General features: G+C 37.7%; 1 protein-coding gene across 1 annotated transcript in view; it reads left to right on the forward strand.

The window, feature by feature from the left end:
* Positions 1-10,787: 10,787 nt before the first annotated feature.
* The window catches only part of DLGAP2 (DLG associated protein 2), a 97,854-nt gene continuing 81,504 nt past the window's right edge, over positions 10,788-27,137 (forward strand). The window contains exons 1-2 of the mRNA XM_066314899.1: positions 10,788-10,813; positions 25,600-26,669. Coding sequence (XP_066170996.1) covers positions 25,668-26,669 — 1,002 coding nt within the window. The 5' untranslated portion in view covers positions 10,788-10,813; positions 25,600-25,667. The remainder of the gene's footprint in view (positions 10,814-25,599; positions 26,670-27,137) is intronic.

The following is a 27,137-nucleotide window of genomic DNA, read 5'->3' on the forward strand; positions in this document are numbered from 1 at the left end:
AAGTGAGTGCCGTGCTACTACTGTTTTGAAGGAGTTTATTAAGTCACCATATATCTGCTGACCGTTGGTAACTAAACTTCTTTACACTGTACTATTGGCAGATATGATCTAATTGCAGGTACTTTTACCTTACAGGCCATGGTTTAATTGATCTGACTTACCTTACAGGCAGATGGATAGTTGCTTCAGCAGAGCTGATATTCTTAAGCAATTGAACCAGCCAAATCTGATCAAGTATCCAAGCTAATATTATTAAAACTTTTTTGCTGTTGTTGTTAAATTTTTCAGTTGTCTGAGTTCTTCCAAAGAGCAAGTTGGATGTATTCCTGACCATGTATTGTTGCCAGGGCAGGAAAAGGCCGGGTGAACATCTGTGCAAGGTACCTTTAGTGCCTTGCAGATACATGAGTACAAAGAGTCCGTGTGCATGTCAGTGACCTTGGCTATGAGTGGGTATTTGCCCACACACAGACCTCAAAGACAAATTCTTGTAGTGAACAAAGTCTGGAAACTATTTTACTTTGTGACTCAAGTAGAATTAGCAGCATTTAAATGTGGAGGAAATTTAGGTTGTACCTCTGCCAGCATAGCAGCTACAAACATAGCCGCAGCTAGTGAGATGACCTGAACAAATAGCACCTTTGCTGAGAGCAAATATTTGTGTACATCTTCTCAGTTCCTTTTTAAGTAATCATGACAGTCTGGCTTAATGTCATTTTGCTTTAGGCCCTCATTTGAGGACTGGAGGTGATGAGCCTGGCAACCCAGCACTTTCCTTAATCCCTGGAGAAACAGACTGATCTAGATGATCAGTCTAGAGCTGCCCACTCTCTTCACCAAGGGGAGGAAGACAAGGATGCCCAGGCTCCCCAGGTGCTTCAGTGAAAAGCCTATCCTTGAGAAATTAGATTAAAAAATAATCTCTTTCGATGAGATCAGTACAGTGAACTTTAAGATTAGGAACTGACCAAGCATCTCTATACCTTTTGCAACACCCTAAGTACTGATTCTGCCCATCCTGCAACATACAGATTATTATTTTGTTTCCATTTTCACTGGCCACACAGAGAATTGATTCTCCTTCAGCTTCATTTTTGTTTGTGTCATAGGGAATATCCAAATAACCCAGAAGCTGCACAGGTTGTAATTGAATGTCACAACCAACAATACAAAGGTTCACCTCAGCCTCATTGTAATTGGTTTTAACATGTAATTAGTCAGTGTGTCTGTGTATCCTAAGTAATCACAGAAATTTCTGCTATATATTACACAATTTCTAGAGTAACTAGAGAGGACCCAAGGAGGGTTGCACCCACTCTGCAGGGTGTTAAACAAATGCATTTGTGAGAAAGCTCTATGTGGTGAGGTAGCTGGGAATACCCTTTTCTTTGTAAAGCACAACCTTCCTGAAAGTGAAACTGTTTATGAGTCAGTTCCAAACAAATTCCTTCTTAAAATAAAAATGCAGGAGAAAAAAAAATATTTTCAATTATTGAAGCACCCTATTTTGACATTTTTAGAAGTTTTGTTTTTCTACCTTAAACATGTGCTGCCTGACACTCTTTTAACTTGTGAAAAAGGGTAAAACTGCATGAAATTAATTTAAATATAGATTTTTATTTCATTTTAGATTATTGCTTAACAATTTTCTTAATTTTAAGTTATTTCTAAGCTGTGATTTTATAATTTGTTGCTAAAAATTGCTATGGGAACAAGCAAAATTTCTTTGTTTTTTCTAAGTTTTTGCAGTTCTCCATTAAAGACCTGGTGGTACAAATAACTCAGTAAGCACATAATTGGGACCATAAATGCATCATGCACAAAATCTTCAGGTGACCTTTAACTTCTGCCTTATTACTACCTCAGTAGTATTATGTGGATGGAAAAAGAAGAAGGTTTTAAAAAAAGAAAAGAAAGACTGATGGGGGAGAATTAACAGAAAAAAAGAAGAAAAAATAAAGCATATCAATGAAGGAGATGGAAAAGAGAGGGATGAGGGACAAGGGAAAGATGAGAGAGATGGAAGGAAGTAGATGAGAGAGCAAGTCTCACATTGCAATTGCATAGGGATGGTGTGGGACGAACTAATAACCAACTGCTGGAAAATGCATTTAATCTGAGTCACTGAGCATAATTTCAGCAGCATCTACAGGATGATGAAAACATAGGGCAAGGAAATGAGGCATCCTGATCCATCAGTCTTTGCCTGCTCCAGCTGCTCCAGATCCATTATTCTTTCTAGGAAAAAAAGTCATCCTGGTTATTGCTATTTTTGAGGGAGAAAAAGGACTCATTTATGGGTACTGCATTTCATAGCTGCTTAAATTGCCAACAGGAAGCTGCATATTATATATTATGTAATCATATTTGCTAAATAAAAAATCCTAGCAACTGTCAATCTTACAACCCCAGCATTTAAGTGTTCACAGAAATCCTCACCAAAATTGTCTTGTGTAGGAATGAATATATTTGAGCCCTCCCTTTGCTGTCTTTTAACCTCACACATGAAGAAAAATACGTGCACATCCTGTCTCCAGTTATAGAGAGCTTCATCATCTAATGTCAAAGGCCTCATTGAGGGGTTTCACAGCTGCAGACACTAATAGCTAATTTCAGTTTTCAGTGGAACTGCTGACTTTGCCCTCACATCCCACTGGGGTCAAAGGTTTTCCATGCTAAATGTCTCCTTCCATGGTAGATCACTGTGACAAATGCAGTTGTTCTCTAACATTAAAATATCTTATTTATTGAACATTTGAAAGACAGGGACATTTCTCAGACCTTTTGCCCCACCATAAAATGAATCTGTAAAATCAGAATGCCATTACCTACTAGTAATAATTGTTGTATATCTGGTTGTGCTTTTATGAGAGAGTAAAGCAAAATGTAGTGTGAGAATATCTAGTTTTAACCTGCCGATGGAAAGGTTACAAAGCCCAAGTGCTGTCAAACATAGTTTAGTATTAGAGATTTCAGTCATTTTTAAGGAAAGTCTTAAAGAAATGCCTTTTCTAAAAGTGCTTTTGAAATGTATTGAAAAGGCTAATTTCATCTCTAGTTTGGGTTTTTTTTTAAATGAGTTTTCATTTCCATGCATATGCAGAAGATAGAAAGATCACTAAATAACTACACTCATCCAGTAAGAGAAGTATCTTGTTTCTTCTTCACAAACCAGTTCAATTCAGAGACAATTTTTATGTATTTTAAGAAGAGATGTAAGTCAAGTTTTCTGAACTGTTTTCTTCTCTCTCAGTACTGGACTTTGTCCCACACTTTGCACTGGCATTATTCCTCACTTTCAACTCTCTTAAATATGTTTTCATGTAATTTCTGCAGGTGTTTTAATAGAATTGATGAGCATTTTACTTCTCTGACAGGTTAGTTAAGCTTTCACAGTTGTGCAAAATCCTTCTGTGTTCCTGACATGCATTTTCTATTTCATCTCTGCCAAAGTCCAGAATAGACTTCTTGGACCTCTTCAATTGTCCACTGTGAGGTGGCTGTGAGTCCTTCCAAGAGCTGCCACAGTGCGTGGAAGATGAAAGTGCACTGAAGACAATTGTTGCAGTATACCTGAGTAAAGAAATAAAAGGGATTCTGAAGAGCTGTAGGGAGAACTAAAGATCTCCCTGGGATATCCAGAACTACTGAGTTCACAGAATGTGGGTTATAATTCACAATAACAAGATACTGTATTTTTTAATATTCCCACTTTTTATTATAAAACATTTGGGATTCCTCTCACAGATCCTAAAAAGCAATAAAGAGTAAATAGCTTGTTCAGAGCTTGACATAGTCATTCAGCTGTGAAAAATCCAGGAAGAAAGAACTTTTCGGAATTTCATAGACTGTTTGAAGCATGTCACACTGAGCTGAGTCTGTACACAATGTCTTATTGCTGAGTTACTCTCTTTTTGCTCACAGTCACTTGTTAATTTTGATATGAAAAGATCGAGTTATTTAACTGAATTATTCATTTAAGTGTTAGAATGACTGAAAAGTAACTCTACTTTAAGACTTCACAGCATCATCCAACACATTTTTACATTTATTGCTTTAAGTGATGAAGGGAAGAGAAACCTGCAGATCTTTGGAGCAAAAAGGATAAGGCAACTCAAAAAGCCTTCCAAGGAGCAAAATGACCCTGGCTGACGCAGGAGAGGCTTCTGTGGGGAACCAAAGCATTTCAGGGTAATCACCACAATATTGCTAAGGCAACCTGTGTTTTGTGGATGATTTTCAGCTGCCAAAAGCTGGGAGGTAGGAGTTAGTGTGCCAAGACCAAGATGATCCCTGACAGCTTCTGTGGTCCCCTGCCATATATTTTATTTTATTATTTTTCCAAGATAGGATCTGGGTGGCACAGCCAGCTTCCTCACCCTGATTTATTAGGCTGTGTGCCTGGCTACTCTCTCTGAAAACTGATGCCTGATTTCATAGTCCTGCTGTCTGGAACTATACCATATAAAAGTGGAAAGGCTGGATGAAAGCAAGAGAACAGTAATTCCTCAGTCCTGATTTTCAGGGGGTGTGAAGGGCAGGTTTTTTAAAGAGTTTTGATAGTAATCTGGGCTAAGTAAAAGGCTGGGATTCATCAATATTTATCAGTGTAATATAAAAGAGAAGACAAACAAATTGTCTCTCCTCGGCATAACTTAATATGACTAATGAATTCTCTAAGTTATGAAAAGGGCAGATGAAAATATTAAAAAAAAAAAAAAACATAGAAGAAAAAAGCAGAGAACTACACCATGCCACAGAAAACAAAATGCTGTAAAGCCATTTGAATTTCTAGCCGCTGTGTCTGAAAGTGGCATGGCAGATCAACAGAAATGTACAGAGAAGAGTGAAAAGGATAATGAAAGTTTTAGAATAGCTTTGCCATAATAAAATACTAAACAGGTTAAATCTTTGGTTTGGAAAAGAGAGGACTAAGGGAGGAATATGGTCTACACAATTATAAATTATATAGACATAGTGAGTAGGTCTCAATGATCCATTATTTTTCACAACCAAAGAACTAGAGGCACCTAATTTAATTATCAGGCATCCTGATAAACAAACAAAAAGGAAATTCTTTTTCAAATAAAGCATAATTAAATTGTGAGGTGCATTGGCACAGGATGCAGTAGAAGCTATCAGTATAAATGGGCTCAGAGAAGATTAGATAAATCCATAGAGGATAGATCCACTGGTGGCTATTAAAAATTATGGTCTAGATTAAACTTCTGTCTCAGGAAGTCCCTTAAGTGCTGGTTGCAGGAAGTTGGAAAGGTATTTTAGGCCATCTATGTATTTGCCCTGTTTCCAGCAGTATCTTTTTGAGCCAGTGCTTGAGCCAGCATACTGGAATGAAAAGATCTTTGCTGAATTCATCAGGAACATTTCTCTGTGTGTGTGTCTGTGTGTGAGAAAAATAAGAACAAGACAAAAGGAGGCTGTGATTAGAAAAGGAAAAACAGCTTAATTAAACAATGACTTCCCCTTACTGTTAATCCTTTTCACACTGGCCTCTTGCAAAGGAAAACCTCAACACTGAATCTGCTACTATCAGCTTTAATTTTCATTTCAATCAGAGTTTTCCCAGCCCTGCTGTCCTTCTGTGTATTTGTTGCTTATCAACATGCTATGAGAACAAGGCATGAGAATATTGTATTTGACAATACTGCCACCTGGGCTACATCTCTAGTAAATTAAACAGTGCCAGGACAATGCCCAACAAATAGGAATTTGATTCTTTGTAATGCTGCTCAGACAGGTTCCTGTCTTAGTTTGACACTCGGCCAACTAATTTTCTCTGTCCCAAATAATTCTCAGGCTTTACTAGGGAATTAGCATGGACAAGGGTTAACCCCCCTCACAGATGGATCCAACCTGTTCTTGAAGATATGGCTAGGCCAGGCCAGTTGGCCTCATGGCCAGAGGAGGAGCCCTCACCATGCCTAGTTTACTTTATAGATGTGATAAAGATTGGAGGTAACCTCTTGAGGATTGGGTGAGGAAAGGAATAGGTTTTCCAGAAGTGTTTTTAGCCTCTTGGGGAAGGTCCAAACCAATCCAATAAGCTGTCAGGAGGGGTGAGGAGTCCATAACATCTCCCAGGCATGCAGACATTTGGTTGTTTCCCTGAGGGCAGGACCAGTTCTCAGTTCTCTGTTCTCATGACATACACTGAGCAGTCTGGGAATGCCTTTGGCCAGGATGAAAAGCTACCTGCAAGAAGTGCTTTGATTTCATAGCAGGACTTGAGGTACAGGAGACTCCTCTTCTAGATTTCCTAGTCTGGGAGTGGTGATTTTGTTTTCTCAGATTATTGAGTGATGTGGTAAGTGTACCATATTCATCCTCTGAAAACATTTTGTCATTATGTGATTGAATGAAATTCCAGCTGCAGTTTAATTCAGACATTTTTAGGGTTGTGTTTTCTGTCATTTGTTGCCAGACTTATAATACCAGGAATTACATAAAAACTAAAAAAAACCCCAGCTGTCATAGGGAGCTTGCAGGCTGAAAGGAAAGCACACAGTTAAAAAAATTGACATGAGGTACAGAGCAGGCCAATAAAAAAATCAAAATCCTATGCACTAAGAAGCTCAATATCAGTTCTAGTTCAGTCTTACTCTTATATTGTGATGGAGAAGGCAGTTAATGGATTATAAGTCTTGCTGATGGGAACCTTTTAAAGTATGTGAGCAACAAGTCCACTGACACTGGGGCCTATTTTGTGGATGAGTAGGTTATAAAAGAAGTACAATTAGGAGATGGAAACAGCATGGTTGTTAAGGGTAGAATGAGTGTATGAAAGATGAGTGCCAATAAAGAGGTAAGATTTTTCAGATGAAGAAAGAGAATTTAAACGGATAGATCAGGTTCAGAGGGTAGACAGAGGTTAAAGCTGAGATGACAAAATCTGAAGGATAGACAAAGTGATTATTCATCCTGCCACAGCACATACCCTTGACCAGATTTGGCCCATGCCAAGCAGTGCTTCCCTAGAGAACCTCTTATCAGGGTGTGGAACAGCACAAGCCAGGCCACAGTCCTGACAGACATCCAGCCTGTACTGGGGACAAAAGCTGTGCCATGCCAGCTTGACCCTGGGCACTGGACTATGTCATTTCCCACTGTACATGCAGTAGCTTCAGGGTTGAATGAGCCATCTGGATGTGTCAAGCTGGTTACAACTCAGCAATATCTCCTGACATTTCCAAGCTTGAGTCTGGAGAACTTCAGCTGTGACAAGTTCCTATCACAGCTTTGAATGTCATCTGTGCAGTGTTGCACTGGAATGAATGACAGATACGTCACATATTTAAAAAGGAAAATGAGATACTACATGTAAGTGATATTTTGTGCTCTCCTGATTTATGCAGATCACAGCATCATTTTACTATACATTCAGCTCTCACAGAAGCAGATTTCTCTGCACTTTTAGAGCCTTTCATTTTTTGTCAATGTTTTGAGCCCTGTTGAGAGTGAAGACTTTTCCTGCTATGTTTTAGTTTCAGGTTCAGAGCAGGAGTCTTGCTTTCTATTTAGACCTGCCTGTGGTGCAGTAATTTGTATATTGATAAGTGTCCCCTGTGTGTGAATTGTGTTCCATACATTGTTAAAAACTTATGTAGTAAATCATTCTACTTTCATAATCTCTTTGTTTGCAATCCATTGCCCATTGAAGCATTCCATACAAAGAACATGACTTTCTTCTATGTCCATTGGTGTAGAATCTTCTACCAATAGGTAGCAAAGGGCAAGCTGAGGCCCTGTATATATATATCTATGAGATAGAGAAGGTGAATGGCATGAAATAAATGCATTCATTCTCTCACCCTTGTATTTCAGCATGAGTGAGAATGCAGAGATAATCTGCCTGACTCCGTTTCCATGAGATATGAAGTGTTCACAAATGCTGTGTGCTCATGAATGAAGGCCATGCTTTTCATTTTTATGGTCAATAATAAAAATGGCAATTTCTAGGAAAAATTTAAGCTGAAGAAACAAAGGTCATATATGTCTGTTGCTGAAGGAATGAGTTTGGAATACAGTTTAATCTCACTAAGATTATCTGTGTAATGCTGCAAGAGTCACCAAAACTCTAGATTAATTTATGCTTCATAAATTCAGAACACAGAAATTGAATCTGTTCAAGGGCTGAAATGACAAAAGACTTTTGAAAAGACAATAAAAATAATGAAATAATGTGAATACATATAGTTATAAAATATAAAGAAATAAGAAATCCTCATAATTAAGAAGTAAACTAATCACTAAAACCTACTTATACCCCTCATACAGATTAATAAACCTAAGAGAATGACAAAGAAATTCTAAGTTCCTTTGAAATAGCTGCAATTGACCCTATTTATAGCAGAATATAGCTTTTCTGCAGGAAGGACATTTTATCTCTTAGTGCTCTCTATAGGCTTTTCTAGACAACAGGCTCACTGACATTAACAAATGTAGTGCAGCTACAAGAAAGAAATTAATTTTAATCCTAATTCTAATGGGAAATTGAGACAGAAAGAGATTAAGTGCATTGTCCCAATTTGCACATGAATGCTTACAGCAAAGTCAGAATCTGACTTAGGGATCTCATTGCATGACCTTTCCCTTTAATTTCGAAAAAGAATTTTTTTTTTCCCTCAAACACTTCACATCCACAAATATTTAGTCTTGATTAGCCTACTTCTAGCATCTTAGGTTAGTTTTGGGCAGATTTGTTTTATGATACTGATTTCTTGCAGGGGGAAATAATGTTATACATTCATTGTGTAAGTGCTCCTGAATACATGTGCATGATAGACCTTTGGAATCAATTAATATATTTTTCAAAAATAAAAAATTATTTTCTTTATCTCCAAGTTAACAGTAAGATCTCCTACTTACTTACAGGAATATAAAGGATCCTTCTGAATATTTTTGTTATAACTTTCATTTCTTATGACTGATTCCTGTGCAGCCACATTACAGGACAAGCAAATGAGTTATAAAATATAGGCAGATCATATGAGCAAAGTCTCCATGGAAACTGCCTAATTTGTGCTTTTATTTAATTAGAGTTGTCCATTACCTCTCCAAATGAAGTTTAATTTAAATTCATGTGCCAGTCATTTTTTAAATTGTGTATGACTTTTCATCCATCACTTACTGAGATCTCTTGTAAGACTGTATTTTAGCAGACTGAATTTGTTTACAATTGAGTTTATAAACAGGATGTTTATTTGACAGCTCAGCTTATCCAACACTTTTAACATCCTTGGAACTAATTTTCTATGCAGTATCTGTGTTATACAACTCGTTGTTATCCATTAGATATTCTTAACCTCAGAAATTGTCAAAACCTCGGAACAATTGCTTGAGAGATTCACATGAGTATACTCACTCATTTTCCTTGCTGTGAGATAATTGGAAAAAAATAGGAGTACAAATTCAAAATGTAACCAAGACCAAGAAATATGCAAGATGCATGTGTTTGTTAAATGGAGCATTGAAACAGGCAAAACTGTGTGTCTGTTGTAAGCTGCACCACAAAAAACCAGCTGGTCTCACTGAGGTACTCTTAAGAAAAGTCTGAGTTGGTTTGACCTTACAGAAATGTCTGCCTGAGGGTATGGTAACATGAACTGATGTGAGTTTTTTGGAAGTCATCAGCCCTTGGTTGTGCAACAGGAAAATATGGTCTGCAATACCTGATTTTATCTTTCTTTCAAGAGCTGCTGATTGAATGTATAGTGAGAGGATATGAAGTGCTTCATTATTTCCCAGATTTTCTGGGGTGTCTTATAACATACACAGATGCTAAGAAAGAGGACAGTGGAAGGCTGTGTGTATTCAATTCCCTCCCACTTGAGACACCAGCAAACATAGAGAATATGGAAAAAGAAAACCATTAAAAATGTGATATTGAGTAAATACATGAAACATATTTCTGACATATTTTGTGTTGTAATGTATGTATTCTGAAGCAAATCCTGCATTTCATGGAATTGTTATTGACCCAGTTTTCCATTTGCAGCTCCATTACAGAAATATCTAGCTTAGATGCCACATCCAAAATTAGTTTATATGCTAGCATGACAAGAGGGCAATGCAGAGGCAACTGCAGCTCTGAAAGGAATAAAGGCAGGGTAGCTCAGAGCTGCACTCAGGCCGTTCAGGTGGTTTCTGCATTCATACAGCATATACATATCATCCATGTTTAAATACTCTCCCACAATTACAGAAGTTATCACTGGAAAAAAAGTAAATGTTATTGATAGGAAAAAGTCATCATCGCAGAATTATCATAGTTCACAATGGCAGAATTGAAATGTTTGTGTATAAAAGGTAATAAAAGTGGCCTAAGAATCATGTGTGGGAAGTGCCAGAGGTACAACTGGAGGATCAACAATAAGGACTCTTCTGGCTAAAGGCTAAAAGGCAATGCAGTTTAATGTAACTACTAAAAATTGGAAAGAACAATGTAAAAGATGTTACAAAAAAGGCATTTATGAATATTATTGCACTAGTGATTTAAAAATGTCTAGCAAAATTATAATAATTAATAGTATTACTAATAGAAGAACACTTGAAAAACTGGCAAATGGACAGATACTGCAGGTAATAGCAACTCAGCAGCTTCACATTAACAGAGGTCCTGAATGGTAGTCGGTATCACTGAGTGGATTGAAAAACTACTGGAGAGTTATGTCTGGATGTAGCAAAATATCAGAGTTATTAAATAGCTACTTTGTTTCTGTCTTTTCAGAAGAAGAGGGTGGCGATCTGCTCAAGTCGGGCTTCAGTTTTCCAGGGACGCCAGAGGAGGAGCTAGGTACAGACACGTCTCTCAGAGCGCCGGTACTGTCGTGCGCCCCGAGGCCGGGCGCACCGCGGGGCTGGCGCTCAGGGCGCTGCGCTGCAGCCCGCGGCCGGCGCCGCACCGCCTGGTGCCGCCCGCAGCCGCCAAAAAACCCAGCCAAACCCTGCTGGCCATTTCCCACCTGCTCTATAAGGTTAGAGGAAAACGATCAGGTGTGAGTGTTAACACTCAGCAACCGAGAGTTCAAAAGAAGGTGTTCAAGGAAATTAGCAACCTTGCTTCTTTTGCCTTTTTTTCTTTGCCTTACTCTTTAGAGAGCATCCTAAATGCAGACAGTTTTCAGTGTTACCTTTTCAATCTGAAAAAATAACAGAAGCAAGAAGGACACAGAGACTCTTAAAGCCCATGAGTGAAATCTTGATACTTGTCTTACTAAAATGGCCCACTGGCTTCAGTTTTATACATTTAGATTGTGAAAAATTGAGTTTCTGTTCCTGGAATTTCATGCTCAGATTGTTACTGCTTTATGTGAAATCCATCAAAATTTTGATTTATATGCAATTACTTCGTGTGGTTATTTTTAGAAAAGCAATATGGGAAGTGGTTTCTATGTGTTTGCTACTTAAAGCTCCCTTTTTTCAATATGAGCGTACTTACATTTCAAAAAATCAGTGTAAAGTAATTTTTCTTTTTGTGCATATACTTATGTTAATATACTGCAACAGCTTTTTTTTTTTTTTTTTTTTTAAATTAGGATATTGTTGTAGTTGACAAGAATATTATAAACTTTTGCCTTGACCTTATTATTACCCACTGCTAAGAAGATAAATTATAGTTGCCATGTTAAGGAAAACTACCCAAGCAGTTAGTACAAGGAGTGTGAACTCATATTGGTTGTGCCCTTCTGTTTAGCTAATCTCTTAGAAGAGGATTTTCTCAAACAAGTAGTGTTGCCACTCAGTTGCACTCAAATTAGGGAATGTCATAAATGTTCAATGTAAAAATATCTGTACTGGACTTGTTTATTCACTTAACATTCCAAAACAAGTGAAAAAAAAGCTGCAGGATACATTCCAAAGATTAGACAGAGTAATGTGTTAAGGAAGAGACTGAAGAAACCTCAGCCACTTTCTGCTTTAATTAAAGTGGTGTAAAAGGGAAGATATCATTAAACATGAAGCTTCCCAGGAATCTCACAAGTAGATCCTATGGAGGAGTCATGAAATGAACAAGTCTCTCAGCTCTCTTGGACATTCGGAGTTTTTTCACCCTGCTGTCCCATTTCATAGCACACATGAAGGAGTTCAGATGCCCTGGGTTAGAATTCATCTCATATGAGAGTTGGAAAGTATTTTAGATGTAGATGTCTAAACTGTAGATCTCAGAACTTCTTTTAGAGTCAATGAAGAGTGATAGACTTTTCTGGGACATAGCAGGTTCGGCCTACTTTAGAAGCTTAATGAAGAGTGAGATAAGCCATGCTTTATAGGCATGTCAAGATTGTTCTCCTTCCCATTTATTTCAGAAAGAAATGCAGGATTTCTGAAGCCAAAGTAAATGATATACAAGTCAATAATATTAAATATCAGGTGTCTGTAGGAGCAAGGACCCTCTTATGAAATAGGTAATCAAAACTTAACACGAAGATATATTCTAACTGGCCAATCATCCAGAACCATGACTAGGAAGAAGATGGAGGATTAGTCAGAAATGAGAAACAGGGAAGTAAAACAGCAATAAGAACAACAAATAAGAACTAGACTACAAAGAAATTAAGCTGTTTTCAAACATTTCAACTATTTATGGTCAAATGACTGAAAAAATTGCCAAAAGCAAAGAAAAAATCAGTCCTTCCTCCTAAATTTTGGCCTTATTACAGTCCTCTGAAAGTAAGCACCAAAGATTGCTAGATAATACATGGGAGAGGTGAATGGCTTTAATATTTTCAGTAGAAAATCCTGTCCTCCTGACCTAATTACCAAACTGGAGGTGGTCAAAGCAAATGGACTGGATATCACCAGTAGTGTAAAAACATATAATATCCCCTTCTTCCCTAAAAAAAATCACTGAAATTGGAAAGACTTTTAGAAAAATTGTGGGATAGCTAGTTAAAATCTGTGTAGACAAGCTCTGCAGTTACAGCTGTGCTGATGTACTACACCTCTACAAATGGATTGGACCTATCTGTCTTTCTGTCTTTGCCCAAGTGTTGTGTTCTGTCACTTGAAGATTTGCATTCAATCAATGAACTGTATTTGCACTTCCGTGCAAAAACAGCACAATAACGTAAGTGAAAAAAGCTGCAAACAGATCTTTCTCAGTCTTCAGTTTTTCTTGCTGTTGCATGTGTATAAAGTTAATTATTCATTGGAGAGAAATATGATTCTGGATGGATACCCTAATCCCTGGACTATGGAAATAGATTCTCTTCTTTTCTGTATATACATAACCCAATGACTATGTCATAATTTTGTGTGAACAGCCTCAATCTGACAGACTGCTAGAGACCTTCCTCGCTGAAGAAAACACAGAAAGGGCTTTTCTTGAGAAGTAGAGTAAATTGCCTTAAGTCAAGACAGGAGGATGTTCTTTGAGGTAGCTGTAATTGGAGGGCCATTCATTATTCTAGACTCTCATTGTCCCAAGGAGCTTTAAGTTATGATCTCTCTGGTTTGAAAGGTCTCTGGCTCCAGGTCCTTGTTTGTAAAATGAGTTTAGAATTTCCTAGTGAGGTTTGGGGCTTTGGTGGAGTTTAATTAATGTTTGCACAGTATCTCACAAGAGTGAAAATGCTGAATAGTCATGAAATAGTATTTTTAATAAAATTACCCACTGCCTTAATTGGAAAAAGGTATCAAGGGATAGGATTGATCTCAATTCTTTCCCACTATTGATTCTATAAGAGACCTCATTAGTTAAAACAGGCAGAAGTGCAATGTATTCCTTAAAAAAAAAAAAAAAAAAACAACACTTATCCAAACATTAACAGTCATTTTTTGAGAACAATACTTCATAGCTTTTCCATTAACTTTTATTTGTTACCAGAGTTCAGGGTGATAAGCATTATTGTTACACAATCCACACTCACAAAAAATTCCTATCCTTTTCACTAGGAATATGTCAAATAAGATATAACCAAATAAGAAAATAAAGGTATCAGGTCATGGTGATGGGAGCAATAGATCTGATGTGTAATCTCAAGCAGCTCACTGTCTCATGGAAACTGGAGATCTTTCATTCCAAGCTTTCTTCTAGCTGGTGTTTATATTATCTAAATAATGTTACTGTATTAGGAAAGAACCATTTATTGAAATGACTCTTTTCTGTGCTATTTGAAAATTTCTCAGTCTTGTTTACTTTAAGCATGTAAAGGGTAAGGCAATATTTTGCTTTAGGTGTCAAAAGCAAACAGTGCAATCTTAATAAGAGACATGAAAAATGCCATGTTTGAAAGGCATTCAAATAGTTAAAAAAATGTGAATAGGGAAGATGGGATGAACTTCTCTTTAAACGTATATTTTAAGAGGTAATGCATGTATAGAGTAAAGAAGGGAAAATAGATTACTGAAAAATTATTTTAACTCCTTTTTACAGGTAAGGTAAGCATTTACTTTAAACACATTTATTAGTTAGCAGCATCTAGTGTCAAGCAAAGAAAGAGAATTTGCACTAAAGGTTTTTACTACAGTAAATTGCTGTTTCTCTTCAAGAATGGGTACTGACTTGATGTTAATGCAAAGGTTGAAACCTGTAAAACAGGTTGCAGTTACTAATAATGCTCTTAACATGCCCCGATTGCAAAGTAAACTGTAAGGGAGTTTAAGGGCAGGTTACAAAAATGTATTTTCATTTCACAGTTGATGCTTTTGATTAATTGGTAAGGTTCAAGTGTCAGACAGTAACTCATGGTTATTTAATCACTGTTGATTGCATGATCATGCCTTTATGACCTTATGTGTTGGAAGGAAGAAAGGACATGGCTGTTCTTGAAATGAAAACATGAACAGAGTCCTGACTTTTCAGTCTGTCTGTCCTTCTGCTGTATTATCCCTCTTTACTCAGTGCAGTCCATATCTGACCACTTCTTAAGGGTTTTAGCTTCATGTACCAGGAACTACAGGAAATTTCCCAAGGACAGAGGAGTGGTTGTCAGCGAGCTCTTGACTCTCATCTGTGCCACATCCATGCCTTGGTTCACTTTCTACCAGAGCATCTAGGGACAGTTAAACACCTGTAGATTGACTGGGGCTGGTGGGACTTCAGTCAGACACATGGCTTGGCCATGTGTAACCACAACAGTGACACTCATCCCAGTCACCAGCAGACACAGTGACACTCTGGTTTAAATTCCTAGATGGGCCACAGACTGAATGTTGCCCTAGTTTGTGACACTTACACTCAGAGGTGCAGAAGATTTATTCTAGTCCTATGAGGAATTGAAATAGGGAGTCTACAAGAGATATGAACAAAGGATCACTGCAACCCAGTGAGGTTAGGTCAAGCCTCTCCATAGCAACTGACAACCCTGCCCATGGCCTTGGCCTGAACCAAAAAATTACTTTATGGCTGATAGAAAACTTGACTGCAGATCTCCCAAGTTAATCCTCTAACCACTGGGCTATCTTTTTGTCATATAATAAAAAATATGTAGCCAGGTGATTTGGTATGACAGTATAAAAGCCTTTCAAATTTTCAAGAGATTTTAAATATGATGTGCCCTAATATGATTCAGTGTCACACTATAATTTGCTTATTGTCACTTGATGAACAGATACTGAAAAAAATAGCCTTTCTTATTTGTCTTATTCCATCATATCTTGAAATAATTCCACTTCATATCCTTCATTTTTGTGTACCTAAAACTTTAGTGTAGAAGCTTATTGATATGAAAATCAAGACTGTAGAAAATTTTAATGAAATAATAGTAAATGTTTTTCAGAAAATAACTTTTAAACTTTAAATTCATTTTAGGTATTCTTGGGAACTTATTCTGTAAATTACTTTCAGTCATAGAACAAAATCATATTATATGTCCTGATCATACAAAAACATGCTAACAGTCCAGAATTATAATTAGACATTGTTGGCAACAAATGCTTACTAACAGTCTGCAGATCAAAAGCTATTTCTAAAAATTAAATACATCATAATGTCAAATAACTGCAAAAATCCCATTCGGCCCAAGGTCAATTCATAAACAGGCAAAGATATTTGTAAGAATGTAAGAATAATCAAACGATATTTGTAGTGAATTATTCATCCATTTCTACTGCAGAACAAAAAGGACGTTATGCATTCCAAAACAAATATTTCTGTTCTAAATTATTTTATATATGGGATGTTATCAAAGAAGGGATCTTTTTCACTCCCTCATGGCCTGCTGACCTCAGTAACACCTGGGTGTGTACATGACATGCAACATTTACCTTTCCATGAAGAGTGTGATGGCTGCAACAGAGACGAGATGATAAGATGAGAGACTGACTATTTAGCCACCCCTGCCTTTCTCAAGGAGTGTCCTCACTGGATGTTCCCTTTTCAAAAGGATAAACTGTGAAGCCTTTTTTCTATGTGAAGCCTGTATTCCTATGATGAGCAGCTTAAATGATGTACTCTTGATTTCCTCAGAAAAAAGTTACCATGCTCTACCTCCATATTCGTCATTGCTGGATGGGTTCTTGTTGGGAAAGATGGAACAGGAAGGGCTTATGGATATGATTGTCTGGTAAGAAATACTGGAGATATAAAATTTGTGAGTGAAATAGAAATGAAGGCTAGCTTTGAGATGTAGGCATGGCAGGCAGGAAGACAGTGATTAACTGGAGATAGAGCGAAGGACAGAAAACAAAAGGACCCAAGAAAGCAGTCAATCTCCACCCTGCCAAGGCATCAAGGAAAAAGTAGATAAGGAGAGTAGTCTTTAGAGTTTAGAATATAGGATGATATGGTAATTTAGTAGTTCTCTCTCGTAGGTTGCATGCATAGTTTGTAGGTTTTGTATCTTGCGCCGTTGGTCACTGTAAATTAGACTATTCAACACAAAAGGAGATATAATGTGTTGTAACAAGGTCCTCGCCCTCTTACTCTCTTACCTCCTACTCTCTTACCTCTTACCTCTTACTCTCTTACTCTCTTGCTCCTTCCCCTCTCACCGCTCTCTTTTTCCCTGCTCTTTCCCTGCTCTTCTCCCTGCACTCTTACCTCTTACCTCTTTGCCTCTTCTCGCCCCTTTTACCTCTCTTGCCTCTTCGCCCCTTATCTTGCCCGCTCTCTCCCTCTGCTTCTTCTCCCTCCCTCTCTCCTTACTGCCCTGACCCCAGCACTCTTTTTACCTCTCTTACCACTCATAGCTTTTTGCCTCCCTTATCTCATACCCACTCACTCTCTCACCCTCTCTCTCTTTAAGGGCTTTGCTTCAGCCGAGGCTGGTGGCTGAAAGCAGCCCTCTTTACCCACGACCCTTGCAATAAAACCACGTGTTTCTAGAATATCTCAGGTCTGCAGAGCTCGTTGTCCCTGCTGTCCACGAATGCCCCAACCAAGAACTTTTCTCAACAGGTTCTGTTGAGAGTGGGAAAAATTTGGCACAACCAGAGTGGTGGAGATGCTTCCAGTGTGGAGGCAAATGATTGCAGTTTTGTGTCAGAGTGCTGGGCACATAGACCACTGTCTTCCCAAGCCAGTTTGCACTAGCAGAAGCAGTGCAGCAGCATAAATTTCAGCAAAGATTGGTAAAGCAATCCCAGCTTTCAGTGCTGAGTTCAGCTGTCACCTTTCACTGTGCAGCTTCACTTGTTTTTCCATCTATTTATAATGTCATTTCTCTTCATAAGAGAACAGACAGCAGCATATTGAGATGCCTTGTCTCAAACTCACCCAGAGTGGGGGTACTTAAACCAACACCTTGTCCCAGGAACAGGAGCCACCATTTGGCCCTTCACTGCCACATGGAAAATCTGGGTGCTAGTGATTGTGGGGAAAGGCAATTAATGTTTGCAGTGTTTGTCATAGATCCAAAACAGAGCTCAGCCAGGCAGAAAAGAGACAGCACCCTCATTTGAAAAATTCCCAATCTGGAGGTTATGTAAAGAGGAAGATTGTCTGCCTGTTACTATGACAACAGGTTTAAAAGGGATCTTGTCACCAGGCTGCTATTTCTTCCTGTACCCCATAGGAAAATCAGGATGAGTCCTCCCCCATCTCAGTGGGTTGAACTGAACAGAAAAGTTCACCATACAATGGCAAAGCAGCAAGAGGGAGCACCAAGGGTGTACACCTGAGCACATAATGATGAACTCCAAAAAGTAAAATAATGTTTTGCAGTCAGACCATGGTTCAAACTACAATTTTTTGGAGAATCAAAAGTCTGCAAAGAACTGATGCTGAAGCAAAGAGAAATTCAATTAATTTTTTTTCAGGTCTGATAATTTAAAAGCTGAATTGATGTTAAAAAAAACCACAAACCCAACAACAACAACAACAACAAAACCTATAAGGGTAATTCTGAAATAGAATGGTATTTTAAATCAAGAAGTCATTGTTCCCTGGCAATAATCAATGCTTTCAGTAATTGATTATTGCATTATTTCTTTCCCAGAAAAGCACTCTGTAAAATAAGTGAAATCTTTAAAATTTATCCACATTTTAAAGAAATAATAAAAGGTCATTTAAAGGGACTATACAATAAATATTTTTGCTTGGATACATGAGAATTAGTTCTTGCAGTCCCCTTAGTATTGGATGGAGGGGAAAACCTCCTCTGTGATATATCATCAGAAAAAGTGGACAAATTCAGAAGAATTCCAGAAACATTGAGAAAAAAATGAGGGTAGGAGATCATAAATGTCAGCATTATTTCTTTTGTTTGATTTTCATTTAAGAATCAATGATAAGCATTTCTTAGTAGAAAAGAAACCTTGGAGATTTGGTGGTTCCATTGAGCTGAATAGCTGGTCCAAGTGGCTTGGATCCTTGGGACTAAATTTTGGCAATTATGCTACCACAGGCAGTATTTCAAAAGAACCAGTTTTATCCTTCCATGCCATCATCTTTCTGACTGGGAACCCTTGCAGGTTTCTAGCACATTTATTCCAGTCCAGCACAAATTGTGCATTCTGCAAAACTGCAGCCCTGATTAGATCTACCTCCAGTAACACTGATGTCATAGATAAAATGACCAAGAACTTTTCTCAGGAAATGTTTGCAACTAATCCTGGCCCCATGAAGTTAATGAAAGATTTGTTACTGCTATCAACATGACAAGGATTTCCCTTGTACTTCCAGAGTTGTGCATAGATTTTTGGGTAAACCTTTAAGTTGTACTGTGCAATTACTTTGGCTACCTTTAATTGCTGAGAAAATAGTGGCAGTTTTATGACCCTGAGGGAAATGGATTGTCTCATGACCTAATAACTGCAAGTAGCAAAATTTTATCCTTTAGGAAAGGAAATGTATAAAGCCAGGCACAGTAAGGAATGAAAGAAGTGTAATGGTGTTGGGCTAGCATTTCTGCTCTGTGTTTGGAAGCACTATAACCCACTGTTCAATGATATCCACATATGAAGCCCCAGTTGACTCCATGCAGCTGGATTTTTCCAGAAAATAAGCTTATGTGTTAGTGATTTTAGGTCATTCTTGTCCTGCTACATTATACCCTTTTCTCTTATCATGCTTATTTATCTCAGAAATAAATCCCTTGAGATGTTGGACTGTCAGTCTACTAATCTTTATTTGAAAGATGGATAGATGTGGAAAACTGTTGGGCTGAACGATAGGATTTGGTGCCATCAACTATGTCCACATGCAGTCACCAGCATAACAGTGCTCAAAACTGACTGTACTGAATAAATCACAGCATTCCACATGGTCCTTACATCTCTTTTAGGTTTTCTGACTATACTCCACTTTGGTATGTTCTGGACTCTGGTGCTGTTCTAACAATACAATTTGAATGTCCATTTTTATCTAATATGGGAGTTACAAAAACCATTTTACCCTTGGTAATTATTTGTTATGTGGTTCCACTGAATTAGCTTGAGCTCTCAAAACATTTTCCATGGTCTAGCAGTATCTATGTGCCCCACATCACCTCAACTTATGCATTTTGGGTGTAGGTTGCTGCACTGGAGCTTGTCAGCCACAGTTTTTGCCATAGTCAGCAGAGACATATATGTACATGAAGGGTAGTATTCATCTGTTGTTTCTGGACACAAGTTCAGGCTTCAGAAGAATCATGCCAGTTTCTCAGTCAAAAATAAAACCATATCCAGACTGCATAGTTGTAATGATCTCTGGCTGGTGTTGTTCTTGAAATCATACCTTTGTATCAGTTCCTATTTATGTAGTATGAATCTGTGATGGCAGAAGTTTATGGGCTGGACACAGCCTGTAGGTCTGTTTGCATGGCTAGCAAAAACAGCCATACATGTCTGCCACACAGTGCCCAGCATTCTGAATAGAGCAGTGTTTGGTTTTCAGGTTTATGTGTCAGAACAAATCAAACATCCACTTGCAGCCCATGTGCTGTTTTGACAGTTTTGGGCATTTTGGTGTTTGGCTTTAAGCCCTCAGAACCACCTACTTCTTTCCTTAGACTGTGCAGAGAGACAGGGTGCAAAAAGTACCTTATTGCAATGGTACCATGAGAACCAGCATAATTTGTCTTTGGCGATGCCACTCAGTGTTCAATATTTCAAGTGGCCTGAGGAATGTAGGAATTCACGGAAAGGTCAATGCATTGCATGAAGAGCACACACATCACTAAAAATACAAGTCATCTTCTAAAACTGGAAGATGGTCACTCAATCTTCGCAATTTTATGTAAATTTTGTACCAGATGTTGTGCTACATAAATAGGTTGGAATCTCATGAGACCATAGCAGAAACTTAAGGCATTTACATTTCCAGAACTTCCTCCTTGCATTTGGCCAATTAGTCAATCTTCTCAATCCTTGTAAATATTCATTTTCAAGGCTAGAATAGAAATGAGAAAAATACTATAATAATTAATGAGGAAACAGTGCTCATATAATACTACTTAGTGCAGACTTTGGACAGACATTTTTCCAGCTAAAATATTTTAATTATCCATTTTCATGTTTAAGTCTTCTTGATTAATTAATATTCCTATTTTCCCAATATTTCATTTCTTATTAGTTATAGGTTAAGTGCTGAGTATATATTTTTCATAATGCATTCCAACAGTGATTCAACTGTGTGAAACAGCAACATGCAGCAGTCTGGTTTTGTGTACCATCTCTTTTTGTAAGCTAGATTAGATATCTCTTTGCAGCAGTGCATTTTCCTGGTTACACTGGGCAGAAGAACTGTTCCTTCTCCAATGAAAACAGCACAGATGTTTCAGATGAGAAAGTGGTTTACTGATGGGCTTATAAGGTTAAGCAAATTCAAATTAATTTCGCAATAGAAAGAAAAGTAAGAAAAATATCAGGCATCACTTAGTAGTTGCAGAGAGTATTATCATGGCCTGAAACCTTGCTTCTAATATACAACGCACAAAAAGATTTTTGGAGATATGAACTTCTTTTTAATGTCTGTGAAATTTCTGTGTTTTTATATTGATGCTCTTTAGCCAACAGCAGTGTTCCAGGAACCCTAGAAATGCACAGTTCTGATGTTCCATTACTTAGAGGGTTTTAGCCTCCCGACCTAGAACATTAATAACAATTCTAATTCATCATTTCAAACATTATTCTTGGTCCTTGAACCTATCTTTCTTTCCTTGATACTAACTTGGATGATCTAAAAATTGTAGTCAGACCCCAAACACAGGAAAACCAATGTCTACTTGGAGCAAGAGAACAACTCTCAGAGAGTCCAGAATTGAAAACAGGAGAACCAAAAGGAAAGCATGACGTGGTATAACAGGGAAAGAGTTGAAAGAGATAAGAAGGGATGAAGAAATCCTCACATCTGCCAAGGGTAAAGGTTGACATATCTGTACAGTAGTCTCTGAAAAAGAAGAGCTTTAAGGGATTTTCAGGGTTTTGGAATTACTGGATTCTCTGACATAAAAGCCCATGTCTTGTTCTAGGTCCACCCCCAACCCCAGTCTTTAAGTATTATCTGACTGTCCACTGCAGTTAATTGGAAGATTCCATTTTGGTCTGATGAAATCTAAAAAAAGGCATTCCTATGCTCTCATATAATGCATTTTTCTCTGTTCCAATTCATCTTTCTCTTTGTCTGCTTTGAGTTATATTTATTTGTTCTTCTGTCTTGCTTTAGCTCTTTAGTTCTGATGGTGGCATTTTATGTTTTTAGAGTGATTGCCCAGAGCAAACAGAGAAGCCACTGTAAAAACTTCAAGATATAGACTAAAGCTTCAGTCAAATCTGTCATTACTTGATCTATCAAATATGAAACTATTTAATTATACCAAAATGTTAAATTTCTTTTGAGAGGATTAAGGAAAAAATTGCTGTGGCTTTATGAATTTTTATGAATCAGCTGAGCTGTGGTCATTGACCACAGACATACTTTTAGCCCCTTACAAATGCTGGAAAAGCATGTTAGCCTAATTAAATTTTAAGCTAGCACATTTTTCTTGGCAGGCTAAGAGCCAGCGCATGGGCAATTACACTGCTCTGGTACCACACAGTATTTCATTCAGCTGCAGCTCAACTGTTTCAAGCACTTCAGTCTCCTTGAAGAAAGTTGACTTAATAATACAAAGGACAAATTATTTGGTAAATGTGTATATTGTATTTCAAATATCTGAAGATTTTTCAAAAGATTTGTATGAAGAAGTGGTTGTGTTGAGGACAAAGAACAAGTTTGATGTCCTAGATAGACAAACCTAATTGGACTGATAAATTTAAATGATGGGCATGTAAGTAATTTGGGAGCTTAACTCTATGGCAGAGTTAAAAGAGGGCAATTACTAAACAAAGCAGTTTCTAGCTACTGTGTTTCAAACAAAATAATTCAGACATTCCATGGAGTACATAAAATGCTATATGGGAGCACGCTATGTGAAAACAACATACAGAACATTGTATTTTTCTATAGTTGCAATGAGCTGGAATCACAGGGAGCCTTGAGGGACAGAAAAGATGTTAGATTATCCATAGCAGGGTAGTCAAATCATCACATCTCATAATTCCTAGGGATGTAACAAGATGAAAATGTTTGAAGCCTTTTGGGCTATGTTTGATGTTGCATGAGGCCTAAAGAAATCACCAGGGACTAGCAAGTCTGGGCTCAAGAACTCATTTAAAATCAGTTTCTTATTCTCTTTCTTTCATTCTGGATGTCAGCCATGCCTTTACTTTTTTGTCTAAATACATTGGTGAGGCATAGTACAAGTTATATTCATTCATAGATGTTCAAGATTGTGATGAGAAGGCTTGGGGTTGACTCTCATCATGCTGTTAGAGTGACAGAAGAGCTTCCTTTTACCTCCCTCTGGCTCACACCTCTGTGAACATTAATATCAGAAAATCCATAAGCACTTTGGAAAATTTTTCCTATATTGTAACTTCCTATATCTTTAGACAGAGAATAGTACCTTCCACATAGAATCAGAACAGTTTGGGCTGGAAGACACCTTGATAGATCATCTAATCCAACCTCCCTGTAACCGGCAGGGACATGTTCAACTAGATCAACCTCTTCCAGTGTTTTACTACCCTCATGTAAAAAAAAAACTTCTTGAGTCTGTCTAACCTCATGGGTTTGTAAGAACTACAGTAATAATCTCTATCAGGTGCTTTGGGAGCCCTTTATGGGAAATACAGGCCAAATAAATTCAGCACATGGTCCATTATTATTCCCCTGGTAATGTTTGGCAATATCCTGGATAAAGTACCACTAATTACAGGACTACTTATGTGGCTGAATTCCAAAGCACTGTTATAATTTACTGCCATGTCTGTATATAATCAAAATTACGTCATTTCAGAAAAAACAGTTATATTTCCTTCCTGTAACTACATTTATGCAAGGTATTATAACCTAAATAGGACAACAGACTGAGTAATCAGCAGTAATAAGATTTTATTTTAATGTGATAACAGACAAGAATTAAGTAAAAGAAACAGACAGGAAAACAAAATAGAAGTAGAAAAGGATACATGCACAGACCCATCAGTTTGATGCCATGATAAAGTATGAAGGTCACATTTGTACCCCTAAATCCATCTTTGACTCCAATGTGGCATCATTGTGCCTAGGCTGAAAAATGCTTCACCAATTGTTAGCTTAATGCTGCATTCATATTAAAATTAACAACTCAGTTGAAATTGGGGTGTAATGAAATTATCAAAGCATCTCCCACAATAGGAAATATACAGCATTTAGGTTATGAAATAGCTGATGCTAAAGACTTGCAACCAATTGCCTTATGTACTGAGGGTATCATGCTGTAACACATATTAGTTGAATAAAATTAGAGATATATGAATATTGATCTGTTTCATGACAGTATCCAGGCATTGAGTTTTCACCAGCAATGGAAATACAGTTTAAAAGACTTTTGTCATATGGTTAGGAACAAAGTGCTGTCAATTACTGTGGTATTTCTACAGCTTGGTTTCAAGTGTCCACTTAATAGATATTCTCCAGCTTCCATTCTGGTTGAGACCTGCAACTTCCTTGTATCAACCACCTGTGCAAGATTATTCAGATTCTTAGAGCAAATTTGCAGAAAGGCTGTGCTAAGTGGGTTGTATAAACACTTACACATCTGTCTTATCCTCTAAAGGATTATCTTGCATCTTATCTCTTTGTCTGCTATTGAAATGTTTCTTAAATAAGCTGAAATTGAAGAGGGAAAGTGAATGAGAAAATGAAATTGAAGTATTTCTGGGGTTGTTTTTAATTTTCTGTTTGTAACATTTGACAGCTGCAAGGAATTGCATGAAAGAAAAAAATCAAAGGCTTAAGTATCAAAATCTTTGCTTACAAGCTACTTCTTTATAGCAATCATGCTTGCATAATAACCACAACTTGGAGCACGTGATTCATAGCAACAAGTAATCAAGTATATAAAACCCCATAGCTTGTACCTAAATATATTTGCTCTTTTTCAGGAATAACTTGGAGTTGTTAAGTAAATATTTTGTAGTGTAAATATTTTGTAGTGTGGTCATAAAAAGGGGATAACTGCCTAATAGAGAATACTCTACATGCATGGTAATAGCAATAATACTTCTGGACTAAGGTTAACAGATGTTCAAATAGTATGAAATACTTATTAATAAACTGTTTAGCAATATAAAAATTTAGCTTCATTTCAGAACGCTCATATTTTTATCTTCTTGCTGTTTATTATTTGTACTTATGAAGAGTGAACTTAGGATCATGAAGCTGAGATTCATGGAAGAAAATGAAGTTCAATTTATGGTACAAAAATGACTCCATGGAGAAAGGATACATTTTATATATCCAACTGTGAAGCCACAAAAATAGAAACTAGACCCACGTAACTTAAGGATTAGCAACAAAGCTTGACATATGAGCTTTAAATATTAAATAATAATCTGAATACTTGAATGTATCCATTAAATTTGAGTAAATTTACACAATTAATAGCTTCATAACATCTAGAATCGCTAGCAGAAAATTTTGCAAAGAGAAAGGAGGCTGTATTCACCCCATACTTTGCTCATAGTGAACAATTTTAATCGGTTTTAAAATGGTGGAAGAAATTTCATGAAAGATGAGACTTTCCATCAAGGTCATAGAGAAAAAATGTTTCGTTTTTCAATATACTTGGAATTTGCAAGTTAATCTTTTAATCAGACACATAACACAGGTTTTATGTGTTCTCATGACAGACCAGCAGTACTCATGGTCGCCTTCTCCGCACTTCAATGAAGAAAGATACTCTCCTGCTCCGAGGAATATGAAAGGATTATCTGGTAGTCGCAATCAACCACAGTTATGTTCAGCTCATACTTGTGGCTTAGCATCCCCTGAAGATTGTGACCATACCCACGACCATATCCACCATGGGCAGGAGCCAAGGCCATCGTATCTTCTCAGCCCCACGGAGAGTTGCCCGCTGGACCACCACCGTTGCTCCCCACGCAGCTCCATTCATTCTGAGTGCATGATGATGCCCATGGTAATGGGCGATCACATGTCAAGTAGCACTTTCCCCAGAATGCACTACAGCTCACATTACGACTCAAGAGACGACTGCGCCATGTCTCACGGTAACCCTAAGATCAACCGTATTCCTGCAAATCTTTTGGACCAATTTGAGAAACAGCTTCCTCTTCACCGGGATGGGTTTCACACTTTACAGTACCAGCGGACCTCAACAGCTGCGGAGCAACGCAGTGAGAGCCCGGGAAGGATACGCCATCTCGTTCATTCCGTCCAGAAACTTTTTACTAAATCTCATTCTCTGGAAGGATCATCCAAGGGCAATGTTAATGGAACAAAGGGAGACAGTCGAGGGGACGATCATCACCATGGACACCATTCCAAGCATAGCAAAAGGAGTAAAAGTAAGGAGCGAAAACCAGAAGGGAAGCATAAATCTGGAATGAGTAGCTGGTGGAGCTCTGATGATAATTTGGACAGTGATAGCACTTACCGAACCCCTAGTGTGGTAAATAGGCACCATGCAGATCATATATCCCATTGCTATCCTGAGGCACTCCAGGGGCATTTTGGGGATCTCTCATTGAAGACTTCCAAAAGTAACAACGATGTGAAGTGTTCGGCTTGCGAAGGGCTACCAATGACCCCTGATAGTAAATATATGAAAAGGAGTTCTTGGTCCACGCTTACAGTAAGTCAGGCTAAAGAAGCTTATCGCAAATCATCACTGAACTTAGATAAGCCTCTGGTTCATCAGGAAATCAAACCTTCCTTGAGGCCGTGTCATTACCTTCAGGTAAGAGGAAGATTTTCTTGAGCTTTTTAATGAAAAGAGCATCACAGTATATGCCATTGTCATCCTAAAAAATATACCAAGGTACCTCTCAAAGAAATTCTGTGTGGCTTTCCTAATGCAGATATCAGATATTCCATTAAAGTGAGAAATCTCTGGCTTTGTCTTTGTTTGTAGACCACAGATTAAAAACTATAAAACACGTGCAATACAAATTAATTTCAGGTCAGTAGACGTGTTTTCATCTTTGGAGTTCACACTGAACACCTTGATGAAATATATATATCACACTAAAAAAGTAACAGTTCTCTCAGCAGTCTGAGAGCTAGAAAAAGTGTTTCAAGTACATCTATGCATGAGCGATTTAAAAACAGGCTGTGGGGAATCCTATTTTTGTGTTCTTTTATTAATTTTCTCCATGTTTTTGCAAGCAACAGAAGAATAGATTTACTGGTGTACCAAATTGCTTTG

This window comes from Sylvia atricapilla, chromosome 3, assembly GCF_009819655.1.
Source record: "Sylvia atricapilla isolate bSylAtr1 chromosome 3, bSylAtr1.pri, whole genome shotgun sequence".
In the NCBI taxonomy this organism is placed as follows: domain Eukaryota; kingdom Metazoa; phylum Chordata; class Aves; order Passeriformes; family Sylviidae; genus Sylvia; species Sylvia atricapilla.